This window comes from Eublepharis macularius, chromosome 10, assembly GCF_028583425.1.
Source record: "Eublepharis macularius isolate TG4126 chromosome 10, MPM_Emac_v1.0, whole genome shotgun sequence".
NCBI classification, from domain to species: Eukaryota; Metazoa; Chordata; class Lepidosauria; order Squamata; family Eublepharidae; genus Eublepharis; species Eublepharis macularius.
In genome coordinates, this window is record NC_072799.1 from 18667807 (window position 1) to 18682380 (window position 14574).

Below are 14574 nucleotides of genomic sequence, written 5' to 3' on the forward strand. Positions count from 1 at the left end.
CACCTTCTTTTAAATAGGGCCTGAGATACCCAAATTTGAATCCCAGCTCTGTCATAGAAGCTTAATGAGTAACTGAGCCAATCACTGTCTCCCAATCTAACCCACCACACAGGGTTGTTGTGAGGATAAAATAGAGGAAGGGAGAATTTGGAAAGAAAATCTGGGTATGCCCAAATATCTTAAGTTCACCCATGCTGCTGATATACTTAGGCACCTTTTCTACCCAGATGTGCAAAATGAAGCGTACACTGGGGCTCTAGTGTGTTCCAGAAATCCCAGTCTGTTTTAAAACTTCAGATATTCAGCCTACTTATATATGTATATTTCTGTATTTCGTTAGTTCGAATGCTGAGGAGAACTGTGAGTGATTTGTACGGCGCTGAATGTATAAATTGGTCCTGAACAGTGACTTACATTACCCTGTGGAAAAGGCAAAGCCAAAAAAGTGAAAAGTTGATCAATAAGCACTGCTATGCTAGTTCAGATTCAGAGGGGTTAGCCGTGTTAGTCTGTAGTAGTAAAATAGTAAAGAGTCCAGTAACACCTTTAAGACTAACCAACTTTATTGTAGCCTAAGCTTTCAAGAGCCACAGCTCTCTTCGTCAGATGCATGGAGGGTATGAAGAAACTGGCCAGTTCAGATGAAAAGCAATGTTGGTGTAGCGTCTTGTTTCCAATAGTGGCCAACAAACAAGGAAGTTTATCAGTTTACAAAAACAGAAGTGTGTACGCTGGAACAGGAGAAAAATATCCTAAGTGCCACAAATTATTTTTTCTGTTCTCTGAAGCTCACCAACAGTGCCGTCCTATGCAGAGTTAGACCCTTCTAAGGATGGCACTGCTAATATGTTTGCAGTCCAGTGCTTTTTATCAAGAGTGTTTTACTCTTGACACTTAGTTCAGAGAATTTTTTTTTTCATTGTCTGTTTACTGAAGCACTAAACAGAAATCCTAGAAGTGTCAAATCAGTAACGGAGAACATATTGTATTTGCCATGGCACCCCACAATGGCCAAGGCAATGAACTGCTAAACCTCAAAAACAAAGGCTGTGTTGTAGGAGGCAGGGCAGTATAGTGGTTAGAGTATTGGCCTAGAACTGGGGAGATCCAAGTTCAAATTTCTACTTTGCTAGCAGCCTCCAGCAGGTCTCAAGAGTGGCAGTGTATGTATTTTCTTTTCTTTCTTTCTTTTTAAAGGCACCAGGCAAGCCCCAAGTGGAAGGCATGCCAAAGGCCGGGTGCCAATGTTGGAAAAAATCCTATATGCAGCCTATGTCATCCCTGCTAATGGAGCCACAGAGGACAGGGCTTGGGCAGAGGATCTTAACAGGCAGGCTTGATTGTACGGGAGAAAGTGATCCCTCAATGTGATATACATGTGTAGAAGGAAGCAGGGTCATGCTGTCTGCCACCATGCGCTCCATCAAAGTCTATAGCAAAGAAGATGCTTGAGACATGACTTTTTCTAGTGGTTGTGACTGCATGCGGAACAGCCTACGTGCATATCATTGTACACGGTCTCTCCAGATCTTTAGCTGATGACATGGATGTCTGGGCAGGGGTCCCTAGACAAAGTGCCCCTTACATCTGTGTGCATGCCATGTACACTGTTTGATGTTTGCACTGCCCTAAGGAATCACCAGACTTGTAAGACTAAAGGAGGAAGAATTCCAGACTGGACAGGGAACATTCCAGCCTAGCTTGGCTCCCCCACCGCTTTCTCATTAAGCAATGTACTCTGAACCCCAATGTGCAGGAGGCAATCTGGGAAAACTGTGTCACTTTGATGCCCTGCTTGAGACCGGCTAGCTGGCCACAGTTGGATACTGGCTAGGGTGGGTGCAAAGGCAGCACCCTTTCTTCTGCCTGGCAACTGCTTGTAGTTAGGCTTGCCAACCTCTAGGTGGGCCCTGGAGAACTCCTGGAATTAAACAGATCTCCAGAATACAGAGATCAGTTCCACCAGAGAAATTCCAGGTCCAATACATTTGAAAGTTATCAGCTTTTGAGAGTCAAAGCTCTCTTCATCAGATGCGAGGAGTGGAAAAAGGAAAGAGTCTTTATAATCCAGGCAGATTATAATCCAGGCAGATGGGAGGGGAATTATAAATTAAGAGTGTCAGGAAGCTAGCTAAAATACATGTTGTAATTGGCTTGATAGACCAGGGGTGCAGAAAATTAGCATCTGTAATGCAAAAATCCTATGTCCTGATTCAACCCTAGTGGTGGTGGTGGGGTCCATTGCTCCAAACTTGCAAATAAACTCAATTTCAGCCGCTTTGGACTGTGTACTCAACGCCATCAAACCCAGCCAACGTCCTTACCGTCCCTCAAACCCCTAGGCTCCAGTCCCAAATCTCCAGGAAATTCTCAACCCGGAGTTGGCAACCATACAAGTTGCAGCAAGTGTTCAAGGGCAGCTGCCCGGCACTGCATTCTGTGGCCAAGTTCGCTGTATCTTTCCATGCTTATCTGGGCACCCCCTCCCTCCTATGGAACAGACATAATTGCATGCCAAGTGCCAGGCGGCTGGGAACTCCGTGTACCGGCTGGTGCGTGTTTGTACATTGTTCAGGCTTTTTTGGCACGGGCAGGGTTTCCCCCCGCCGAACATGAAGGCGGGGCGTCTAGCCTGGGAAGGCTCCCGCGCCTGGCCTCTGCGATAGGCTGGCCATTCAGGCCGGTCCCTCGTTCCTGAGCCAATCCTTCACTTTTCTCGCCTTGACAGAATAACATGTCCATTTAAGGAGACGGGATTGTACCATGCAAACTTTAGGGAGGGGGGAGAAGGGGGAAAAGGTTTTTTTTAAAAAATGAATCCTTTAGGGAGAGAAGAAAAAAACCCGAATGGAAACAAACGTGCTCGATCTGCCTAAAACGCCTGTCTGAGTTGCGTGTTCGCTGCGCGTTTTCTTGCTGCAGCCGGGTTTGGGGGGTGGGGTTGCGGGTGCAGAAGGAGCTGTCAGGCGAAATGCGTGCAGGACTTGGCTTACCTGTGGAGCTGCAGGAGCCGAGCCCAGCCTGGTCTCCCTGCAGGTTTGCAGTGCATCAAGCCGGGCAGGAGGAGGAGGAGGAGGCCCTCTGGTGCCTGGATGTCTATCCAAATTAGTGTGCGACTCATCTGGGGAAAGGAAGCCTTCGGGGAGGCAGGCAGGCAGGCAGGAAGAGGCTGCCCTTTCTTTCCCCTTTTCTTTTTTTTTAAATTAAAGTGATATTTCCAAGCAGGCAGAGGGAGGCACGAGGAGCCGAGACGCCTCAGCAAATGGAAAAGAAGTTTTGGGGAGGCAGGAGGGGCAAGGGCGAAGGGCACTGATGGACAGAAGGCACCGGGCTTGCTGAAACTTCACTATGGCTGCCCAGTCAAGGTAAGGCGGGCATTTTACAGGAAGGTTTTTAAACAGTTTCAGGTGGGGAGCTGCGTTGGTCTGCAGTAGAACAACAGGATTTGGATCCAGGGGCACCTTCGAGACCGACAAGACTTACAGCGTCTTCTGGAAAGCTTGAACGCTGAAGATCTTGTTGGTCCCGACGGTGCCCCTGAACCCAAATCCTGCTGTTTTAAAACAGATATTGTCACTTCCCCCCTCCCTGTTTTCCACTTTGTGTGTGTGTGTGTTTGCTTCGTTCTGTGCCTCAACTCCAGTCTTTTCCTTTCGCATCCCAAAAGTTTGGCTTCTTCATTTTCCAGATCGGCTTTAAAAATCCCTTCGGGTTTCAAAAATAAAAACCAACTCTCTCCGTGTTAATGGTCTCTGTGAAGCTTGCAAAAGAAGGGCATTTGTTTTGGTGAAGGAAGACAATTTTTCTGTCAGGGGAGAGAAAGCTAGCTTTATTATGCTGCAAAAAACTCGTATTAAACCTCATTGAACCAACTTATTAATTCAAGCCAAACTTGGCACATTTTATAAACCACTTCAGCTTCTCATAAAAAGGAATGCCAAGCGCCTCCTGGATTGTGAAAAATCAGGGGCTGTTTAATATTTGGGTCACTTCACAAGCCCCTTCTTTCCCTTGAAATAGGAAAGAGGAAAAAATCCCTACAGCCTTGTGCTCTAAACTCCTAGCAAGAGCAGCCTGTATAGTGGTCACATCTACTTCTTAAAAACTGATGATTGAACTCCTGCTGCCCTGCTGTTCTCTTAACAGCGCTTGAATTAGAAAGGGGTGGGTGGGGAAGAGTGAAGAATCTTTTAATGCTGTCTGTCTTTTGTGTGTCTAGTGGAATTTTGCCTGTCTGGTGTTCCCTTTGAGATTATGTATTCACCTTCTAAAATGGTAGCTAGTTGGTGTTGGAGTGTATCCTGTTGAGTGGGCCAAGAATTGCTATGAAGGGGAGGCAGCCAGTGAAACTGAGTCATTATCTTTAGGTACTGTCAAATTAAGGGCCGAGTGATGAAGCCAGGCATAGGTTTTTAAAAATTGGTTGTTTCTAATAAAGTTGGATTACTCCTTGGGAGAGGCTTTTTGTTCCTGGTTGTTGTCCGTGCTTCTTCTTTCTTCTTTAGCAGAGTTTTTTTTTTTAAAATGATTATTTCTAAAGCTCACCGTCTGAGCTCTCCTTCGCTATCAATCCAGAACTGGTGAAATTTTGCACTGGTGCTGTTAATGTTGATTCTTGTATTTCTTCTCCTTTTGGGAACCGGGGATTGTAAATGTGGTGAGTGACATGTTGGGTAAAAATGACTGTAACTCTAATGATTGGGGTTAGCAAGTAAGCCACTGGTAATTCTTCTCTTCTGTGTGTTTTGAAGGAAAATACAGTGTGGATGAAATCAAGTTTGGCTGGGATTCATTGATTTGGCCGGGGGTCTGTGTTTTATTTTTGAGAACATTGAAATGTATTTTCTTTTCCTAAGTTTTTATGTTTAGAATTCTGGTCTGATATCTAGCTTATATAAAGTCTTCCGCGGTTCATGCAGGTGGCAACATCTGGCAAAAAGCATGCTGGCACAGTTTGGGGTTTGAACAGTGTGGCATGGGGTATGGATAGGAGCATCTTGGCCCCCTTGCTGTATGTAATTTGGGAGGCAACGTCATCAAGAGCCTTGAACTTTGTTCTTCCTGCCTGTGTCCATCCCCTTCCGCCCCCCACCCCAGCATATTTTGTTTTGGTTGTAAGGAAAATCTTTTGTTTAGGGAAGAGAACTCCAAATATAAACAAGAGCATATTATGCCTTTGAATTGTGGGTATTAAGAATATTCAAACACTTTAGTTTTGACAGGAATTTATTGGCCCAGACTTGTAGGTGTTTCCAGAGATGGTAGTACAGAAACCAGGTTGCGTTCTCTGCACGCAAGGCAGTTTATGCAATTCACGCCTGATTTCTTGCTTCTGTTTTATAGATGATGGGAAGCTTGGCAGGAGGGGTCAGGAAGAAAAAGAAGCGCATTGATCCTCTACCTAGAGCAGAAACTTTTTATAAATGATGTTTAACTACAGAGGGCTTTCAGCCTCTTAATTGATTCCTGTTTTAGACTACCATTGCTTTAATCAGCAAGGGCAATTCCTGTGTGTGTGTGTAAGCAGGCTTTCTTGTGCAGATCAGCTTGCCAGATTAGGTTCTGTGTGTGTGCGTGCGCGTGTGCAAAAAAGTGGTTGCATGTGTAACTGCACATGCAGAAATTGGTTTCATTGTGCATAGCTCTCAACTCATGCAATAGAATAGATGGATGTTTGGTCAATTTTGAAAGTGCTTATTGCTTATGATGACCCTGAATTAGAGGCCCTCCTTTTCTGCAGAGGCAGTGTCAAAGGAGGCCAAGTCTGAGCGATTCTTGACTCTAATGAGATTTACTTCTCAGTAACTGTGTTTAGGATAGTGTTACATTTTAACATGTGAGCACAAACCACACGCAGGCCCCCTTTCCCCCCTCTCGTGAGTGTGTGGATATATTTTGGTCAGCCTTACAAATAAGTCCTCTGAATGTAATGTCCCACAAAACAAAAGCTGTCCTTATTCCTGAAATGTGGCAAGCGTAAGGGGTAGAGGAAGCATTTTTTCTCTTCTAGTTTGCAAAAATCTCCCTGCAGACGAATTGCTGTTCCAAGGCTGATTTCAGATAAGCACAAAAGCGAGACAAACTATGTAGTCTAATGCAGAATTACACCACAGAAATCAGTGGGCTGAGAATGGAGGAGGTCTGTACAGGATTGCACTGTGATATTGAGAAATAATATTCTAATACTCTTCTGGCTTGCTGTGTTTAGCTTTGGATTGCCTGGCCTCTGCTTTTGTGTTTGCATCAGGAAAAAAAGGAAGATGTAGACATTTCTAATTGGAACAGTCAGAATGTCACCTCAAGGTTTCATTCTGTGTTATTTCTTCTTAGGGGTTATGTCTTTTTGGTTTTTGTTTCTAATCTTCATATTTTTGGTTTTACTATGTAAATTGAACCATGGTGTCCTAATCTTAGAAACATGGGGTCAAATAGAAAGCAGTGCAGAAATACTACACACTAAGAGAAAATGGAAGCCTTATTTAAATAAATAATTTAAATAGATATTTAAAATGGCTCTTGGTGAAGAAGATACATTAATTAATCTGCAATTATTTCCAAATGTGAAAGGCATAAAATGCCAAGCCTATACATTTGTTGTCATGTCAACTTTCCTGTAAATTTGTTTTTCATGCCTAGCAGGGCTTTTGAAAGTGTAATTTGGGGACTTTGATCATTCTTTACCTCCAATACATCTTTTTAAAAATCATCTCTTAAACATGTTGGCAATTTGATAAAATATTATCTCTCGCGGAGTTCAACACAGCATGGTAACTACTATGTTGATATAAATTGTGGGCAAAATGTTAACCTAACAGATGTGCCAGTTGATTGCAGCGCGTGGCAAATTTCTTCAAACTTGGAATAAAGTTGTTTGCTTCTTATTTTTGAAGTAGTTTAGTTCTGAGTGTTACTGACCATCCTTTTTAGTCAGTCCTAGGACAAAACACTGCGGCTACTATAGATATGTACAATTAAAAAAAATTTTTTTTGCTTTGGTGCATGACTGAGAATGTTATTTTTGTCCCTCCTGCTTTCTTCGCCAAACATCTTAGATCTTGATTGTTGATATTTTTAATGCTATGTTCCACCTTTAATGCCATTTTTATCACAATGAATAATGTTGTATTCCATGTTTATACAATTTATGCAGAAACAAGCATCAGCATTAACAGCAGCGGCCTGGATATAGCAGATCTGTTCCAGTAACGGTGATGTCTTTCTCTGGTGCTAAGGAAGGCATTCTTAGGCTGGATGTAGCGGTTAGAGTGTTAAGCTAAAATCTGGGAGACCCAAGTTTGAATCCCTGTTCGCCCAATAACCAAGTTTATTGGTGACCTTGGGCCAGTGGCTAACCTACCTCACAAGGTGGTTTTGAAGATAAAATGGAGGAGAGAATGATGATGTAAGCCCCTTTTGGTCCCTGTTGGGGAAGAAAGGCAGGGTATAAATGAAGCTAAATAAATAATAACGTTGTGCTTATATACTACTCTTCAGGATAGATTAGTGCCACACTCAGAGCGGTTAATAAGTCAGTGTTATTATTATCCAACAACAGACACCCTGTGAGGTGGATGGGGCTGAGAGAGCTCTGAGAGAGCTGTGACTGACTCAAGGTCACCCAGCTGGCTTCAAGTGAAGCAGTGGGGAATCAAACCTGGTTCTCCAGATTACAGTCCTGCCGCTCTTAACCACTGTTAAATGATATAAACTGCTTTGGGTTCCCATTGTGGAGAAATGTAGGGTATAAATGAAATATAACATTTCTATTAACTTTAGTTAGTGTGGTTGGAGAGGAAGAAGGTAACTGCAGTTTTGTCATGAAGGAGGCGATACCATAAAAGAAATCTGAACTTTTGAATTGAAGCAGTAGGTTCATGAAATTCGGTTTCCTCCCTACATTGATGCAACAGCTGAGCACTTGCTCTCCTTTCAAGCTCAGCTCATCGCCGAAGAAGCTGGGTGTACGAGTAGTTGCTGGACTGCTCTTCCTAGGAATCTTTGGGTGGAAGCTTTGACTCGTAAACGGATGTAAGTTTTATGATGTAGCTTTTCCTGCTTTTGTTGCATCATTGCAAACGTTCTGTTAAAGCAGTGCCTTGGAACTGGCTTGCCTTAAAGCTTAATTTCAGCCTTGGAGGATTGCCCTATTTTCCAACGATAGTCCTCAGATCTGGAACACATATAAGGAAGAAATGAGTGTATTTAGGCACAGCCATAGTGCTTACTTCTCCCCACTGAGTCACCTTCTCTCTATGTGGGGTTTAGAAGAAGCATTTCTAGAGCACTGGGCACTTAAAAGTAGGCACGAGCCCTGGCATTATACTGGGGCTATCTTACTGATTTATGTTTAACCTTTCGAAATCAAGGTGTGTCCTCTCTGCTCTGTTATCGCCCTGCCATTTCCTTGGGTTATGGCAGGGCTGCCTTGACTAATGGGCAACGAGGACACTGGGTGGGGGGTTCCTAACCAGCTACCACCCTGCCCCCTAACAAAAAACAGAGTCCCCTAGCTGCTGCCATCTGTACCTGCCCCATCTGGGGCTCAGGCTCCTAGTTTCCGGTGGCAGTGGTAGCGCCTGCCAACCGACACAGTTTGGTCACTGTGGGGGAGGATGGTGATTCAGGGGACCCCTCCCCTCCTGACTTTTTGCCCAGGGCCCCAGGATCACAAAGACTACCCATAAGTTATGGAAGTGACCTCTTAAATAAAAGCGTTTGGTTTTGCATAAATTGTAGATGTTTTCTGGGGCCATGGCTGATTGTAACTGATAGTTGTGAGATGCTTCTGTCTGCTGCTGTGCTGGAGTTGTTGAGTGGCACCAGAATGTATTTTTCAGAGCAATGGATCATAAGTAGGCGGTGTTCAGCCAGCTGTAGCTTGCAGTTACCATAAGCAGCAATGTGCTTAGTGCTAGAACATCTTATTTTGTTTTAATAGATCTGTGAGCTTCTTGCCAGCTTCTTGCCCTCTGACTCTATAATGAGCCTCTACGAATGGTCAAATGTTCTCACCCGACGAACTTTGGATGTTGCAATCTTTATTCTCGCTCCCTCCCCCCATCTCTTGCTTGCTAAATCTGTTCCCCTTTGTATGTAGCTCTTACAGAAGCAGGTGTTCTATGTTGTGATGGGTGGGGAAAGCAAGATTCTTCCATATGGGTTGGGCCAGTCACAACTTGCATGTGGCTGTTTCTAGCCTTTGAGTCCAGTGAAGAAAAAAGCTTGTAAATGAGTGGGTCCTAGCCTGGCTTCCAAAACCTCACGGTTGGAACTTCTGTTGGTCTGACGGTGAGTTCAGATTTGTGCAGAGCTCTTTGGTTCTTTCCCAGGGCTACTATTTCCAGGGCTGTGCGTACATCAGACATTTAAAACTTCTTTTATTTGGCTGCCCAAGTTTTGCCTAGAGAAAACTAAATTGGGTGGTCTTTGCAAACAGTCCAAATCTTAAGCAAGTTTCTGAGGCTTCCTCCACCCTTCTCCTGATTTCACCAGACTTTGCCACATGCTTTGAAACTCATCTTGAGAAACTTGAGATCTAGAAACTTTATTTTTGTCCTCCCTAGGCAAGGTCTCAAGATTCTGTATCTGTACTCGTTTCTGTCCTTGTGTGGCACATTTGTGGAGTGCATAGATTCCTATTTTCTGTATCCATACACCACCTGCGTTCCTTTTTTTTACCCCCCAAATCCTTCTTGTTAATCCAAGTTCTTTACATAGGTTATTATTAAGAAATATCTCGGAGAGGTGTTGTATAACTTTACGGTGCAGAATTTTAAGATGTTCTTAAGCACAATATATTTGCATCCTCCTCACCCCAACAAACCAACAGGGCTGCAAAAATATATAAATTCCTACATACCCAAACACTTTAGATTTTCCCCAACCTTGTGGTCAGAGTCTTTGTGAATGCTACTGCCACCAAATGGTGCTCGCCAAGTATATGGACACAAGTTTTAAAAATAAGTCTTCAGCCTAGGGGGAACAGATAGGCAAAAAAATACCGAGATCTTTGAATTCTTTTTCTTCCTTTCTGCAAATTGCTTGCAAAGAGTTGGTCCTGCAGGGAACATGGATCTCTTAAGCTGGGCAATAGCTTCAGGGGTTTAGCATTCTTCCACTCTTATAACCGAGTCAAAATGGCTCCTGCCTTAAAGAATTAAAAATGGCTGTTTCTAGTAATACCTGCAAAAATACACAGATGTGTGCTTTTCGTTTTCTTTTGTGTTTTGAAGTTCCATCTCCAGCATTGTTAGCACTTTTATTTAAGAGGTGACACAGACACAGACACAGACACACACGACCGCTACAGTGGTACTGTGATCATAGGAAGAGAGAAGGTCCCTGTGGCTTATCAAACGTTTTAGGGAATCCTGAAAAGGATTTGCCCTAACCCGAATGGCCCAGTCTAACCCGATCTCATCAGATCTCAGAAGCTAAGCAGTTTTGGCCCTGGTTAGTACTTGAATGGGAAAACTCCCAAGGGAGTTCGGGGCACTACGCAGAGGCAGGCAATGGCAAACCACTTCTAAACATCTCTTGCGTTGAAAACCCTATGGAGCTGCCATATGTTGGCTGTGACTTGATGGCATTTTACACACAAAAAATGCATTTATGTCTGCTAGGGAGCGTATGAAGCTGCCTTATCAGATTACCGGTCCTTCTAGCTCAGCATTATTTGCTCTGCTTGGCAGGAGCTCTACAGAGCCTCAGGCAGGGAAAGTCTTTCCCAATTCCTATGTGTGAAGAAAGGAGCTCTGACTCTCGAAAGCTTACACCCTGAAATTCTTGTTGGTCTCTGCTGTTTCTCAACATCTGTTACCTTTGAACGGGAGGCGCCAGGAACTGAACCTGGGGCCTTCTGCATTCAAAGCAAGAGCTGCACCAGTGAGCCAGGGTCCCTCCCAAGAACTCCTCTGTGTGTATCAGAGGGTTCTGGGAAGGGTTCTGTGATGCATATGTGGTTTGCTTGGGGGGTGCCGATTGTACCCGTTGCAAATGCTTCTTATGAATGAATATTATTTCTTTAATTCATTTAGAGCCCTCCTTTCTCACTGAGATTCCAGGCGGATGACAAAATATAAAAAACAATCAGGTCAGATGGCATAAAGCATCTAGCAAGCCATGCCACAGGCCTAGGATTGGTGGTAGTGAATGCCCTCAAGTCATAGCTGACTTATGGCGACCCCTGGTGGGGTTTTCATGGCAAGAGACTAACAGAGGTGGTTTGCCATAACCTGCCTCTCTGCAACCCTGGTCTTTGTTGGAGGTTTCCCATCCAATTACTAACCAAGGCTGATCCTGCTTAGCTTCTGAGATCTGAGGAGATCAGGCTCACCTGGACTATCCAGGATAGGGTAGGCCTAGGATTACAGAATTAGAAAACAACGCAAAAAAGAAAAACTGTCAAAGGGATAATATACCATAATGCAGGAAGTGGATTAGAAAGGTAGAAGAGAATGCAATAAATGTGATAGATGCAATGGACTACAACTTTATTCCTTTATAAAAGTCTTTTTCTGAGTTGTTCCATTTTGCAACAGTTCTAACCCCTGTATAAAAATGCCCTCCTGAATATTTCAGTTTCCCACATTTTGTGAAATGATGTGGATATGAGGCCTTTCCTGACCTGTTGCACAAGGTGGGAGCTACAACAGAGAATGCACATATATGGGTCTTCAACCCTTGAATCAGGAGTCATAAGGAGGGTTGTGTAACCTTTATATATCCATTGTGGAGGCTTGGGGATGCTGCATTATGGAAGGACCTGATGCCATTGTGCATGTGCAGAGAGCAAAAGTGCCACACCTCATATGTCTTGGCACATACTCACACCAAGAGCATTATCCTTACAGAGAAGTGAAGCTGCTCAACGCTGGAGAGACTTCCTCCGTGACTTGGACCATTGGTTGGTTCCTCACTATGGTACATCTTCTGGTGCTCAGGTTGTGCTTCCGGTCCCCAACTTTCTTGGTCTGCTGCCCTTAGTCCTGATTATGTCATGGTAAGCTTGTAACTCTGACTTTGCCTCTTCCTGTCCTGTGACTGATATCCTGTCACATGCCTGTAGCTCGGTGACTCCCATGTTTCTACTGGAGAAGGTGTTAAAGGTGGGTCCTGAGTCAGAAAAACATTGACGATTGCTGCCCTAGAAAATATCAAACATGCCCCTGTGTTAGGAGACTGTTGCTGATGCCAGTCAGATTATGTTTCAGATTACATTACAGATATTCTCATTGAGGAATTCCTGACAAGCTTCTGAAGAGCTCCAAAGTTCTCTGGAACATGGTTGTAAAACCAATTGACCTAAACTTTATGCCAGTAGAAATGACTCTCCCGGCGTTAGTTGAGTCTGATGTAAATTGAATTTGAGGGTCGTCGTAATCCAGTGTGCTGGTCCCGCGGCTGTAAGATCAGCGTTCAGATTCTGTCTGTGGCACTGTGTGGCTTTAAACACAGATGTTGTGTTTTACAGTTTCTGAGGGAGCCTCTAGATAGGCGTGATGGATCCACTCGTTCAGCAGAATTTGTGTGGTGATGTCCTGTCCAGAAGGTTCTATTGTAGATGGCAGGTCAGAGGGAGCATTTAAAAACATCTTCTCATAATAAAAATGTTCTTCCTGTAAAAAACTGGCATAGCGAGAGGAGCTGAGCTTTACCTTTTCTCTTGATGTGCTGGTATTGTCAATCCAAGGACGTTTTGGCTTGGGGGGGCGGGGGAGAATTCTGCTTCGGTCCAGGAAAGATGTTGTTACTTGATTTTTATAGAATGTCTATATCAGTTCTGAGTGACAGATGTACAGAATCGTTCTACTGATAGTGGAACTGAATCACAATGGGACTGAGATGGTATCTGAGCTGGTATCTCCGGTGATTGTTCCTTATGCAAAAAGACTTGTAGAATCAGGACAGGAGAATCATTCCAAATCAGAGATTATAGTGGTAAAATACCATATCACTGGTGGTTCCTCTTCCTAAAGATAGTGCTTCCTCTGTTTCCTATGTAGAGCTACAGATGTTGGAGGCAGCTGCTGTCTTTAGCACTCCAATTATAAACTGAAGAGAGCACTTTAAAATCAGGCTGTGTTCAGACAATGCAGAATGACTCCCACAATTGTGGAGTGCTCTTTTCTAGGCCTAATTCTCAGCGAGGTGGTAAATTTTGGACTGGGCTGGGCCACTTCCTGCTACAGCAGGGATCACGATTAAGGGCTCTTCCATATAACTCCCTCCCCCCTACCTGTAGAAATGTAGCCTGTCAGGAAAAATAGTAGGTTAGAATCTTTCATTTGGTAAACTGGTTTCTGTGTTTGCAGAGACTTTGTTTGGAGGAGTGTTAAGTCGTGTCAACTCCCGCCAGAACTGCTGCCAGCTAGACCCAGGTTTACCACCCTTGTAAGAACTGTTTCATAAAGATTTGGCCAAAACAGGGTTAGATCCTGAGCTGCTAGGATTGGTGTTTAAAATATTTATCGGAGGATTATTGATTTTTCTTTTGAAAAATGTGTGGTTTTGTGTGTGTGTGTGTGTGGACCTCTCCTCTCTTTCTCCAGTGGATAAGCTGGCTCAATCCAACTCTGAGGGTTAATGGACCTCACTCGAAACCTCCCTTCATCAGAAGAAAAACAGCAAGTTAAGGAGGAAGTCGTTGGGATGCTGTTTGCCAAGTGCTAGGAATTTTTTTCATGGAAAAACTCTGAAAGCTGAGAAGCAGTCAAGGAAAAGCTGTGCTGTGTCATTCTGCCGTATGCGTAGGTTGGCTGATGGTGCGTTTACGTCAATAATCCTGGTGTTGGTTCTCCTGGGTGATCCCAGAGAAGGCAAAATGTGTATCAGGTCCTTTTTCTGGATTTGTTTATGAGAGTGAATTCCAGCGTGATTTGGTGGTTAGAACTGGGATTTGGAAGATCTTGATTCACATCCCCATTCATTTCACTGGGTGACTCTCCCTCAAGCTAACTTATCTCACAAGTTTGTTGTGAAGATGTGAAGATAAAATGGAAGAGGGGAGAATGATGTTGTAAATTGCGTTGGCTTTCCGTCGGGGAGAAAAATGGGCGTATAAATAACTAACTTCTAGTTCAGAATAATTAAAAGTGTTTTACTTCATTTACTGTTCACACAGCCAGTTAGCACTAGAAGGTAATCTTCCACGCCAAGTTGGCATGAACCGAAGCCTGCTGCGTCTCCACTTCCTCCATTGTCCCCCTCTGTGGTTCTCTTCAGAACACTAGAAAGAGCTTTCCCTACTTTGTGCAAGGAGCACCTGGGAACGGCAGGAACAAATCTGGGCTTGCTTAATACGTTTTTAGACTGCTCAGCTTCAGCTTCCTGCCTGTAAAATGGGAGTGTGCTTGTTTGTGACCATTATTGCTCTCTGAGCATTAGGGACAAGAGATACAAGTTTGGAAAATATATATATATATATTCTAAATAAAAGCTTCAAGTGCTCTCTTCAGATTGCTTTCAAATTCTTTGCATCTGGAAATTTCCTACCTTCTCTTGTCTGTGCTCACAGACTATTTTTCAGAGCTTCTAAAAGGCGAATGGGGGTAGGGGGAACACCTGCGGGGCTGA

General features: G+C 43.9%; 1 protein-coding gene across 4 annotated transcripts in view; it reads left to right on the forward strand.

Moving 5' to 3' along the window:
- AFF1 (ALF transcription elongation factor 1) overlaps nucleotides 1-14574 on the forward strand; it is a 187507-nt gene that overhangs the window by 20520 nt on the left and 152413 nt on the right. The window contains exon 1 of one of the 4 annotated variants that reach the window (XM_054989577.1): nucleotides 2846-3365. The exons of the other annotated variants lie outside the window; for them this stretch is intronic. Coding sequence (XP_054845552.1) covers nucleotides 3349-3365 — 17 coding nt within the window. The 5' untranslated portion in view covers nucleotides 2846-3348. Of the gene's footprint in view, nucleotides 1-2845; nucleotides 3366-14574 lie in introns of those variants that run through there. 4 annotated transcript variants of the gene reach the window in all.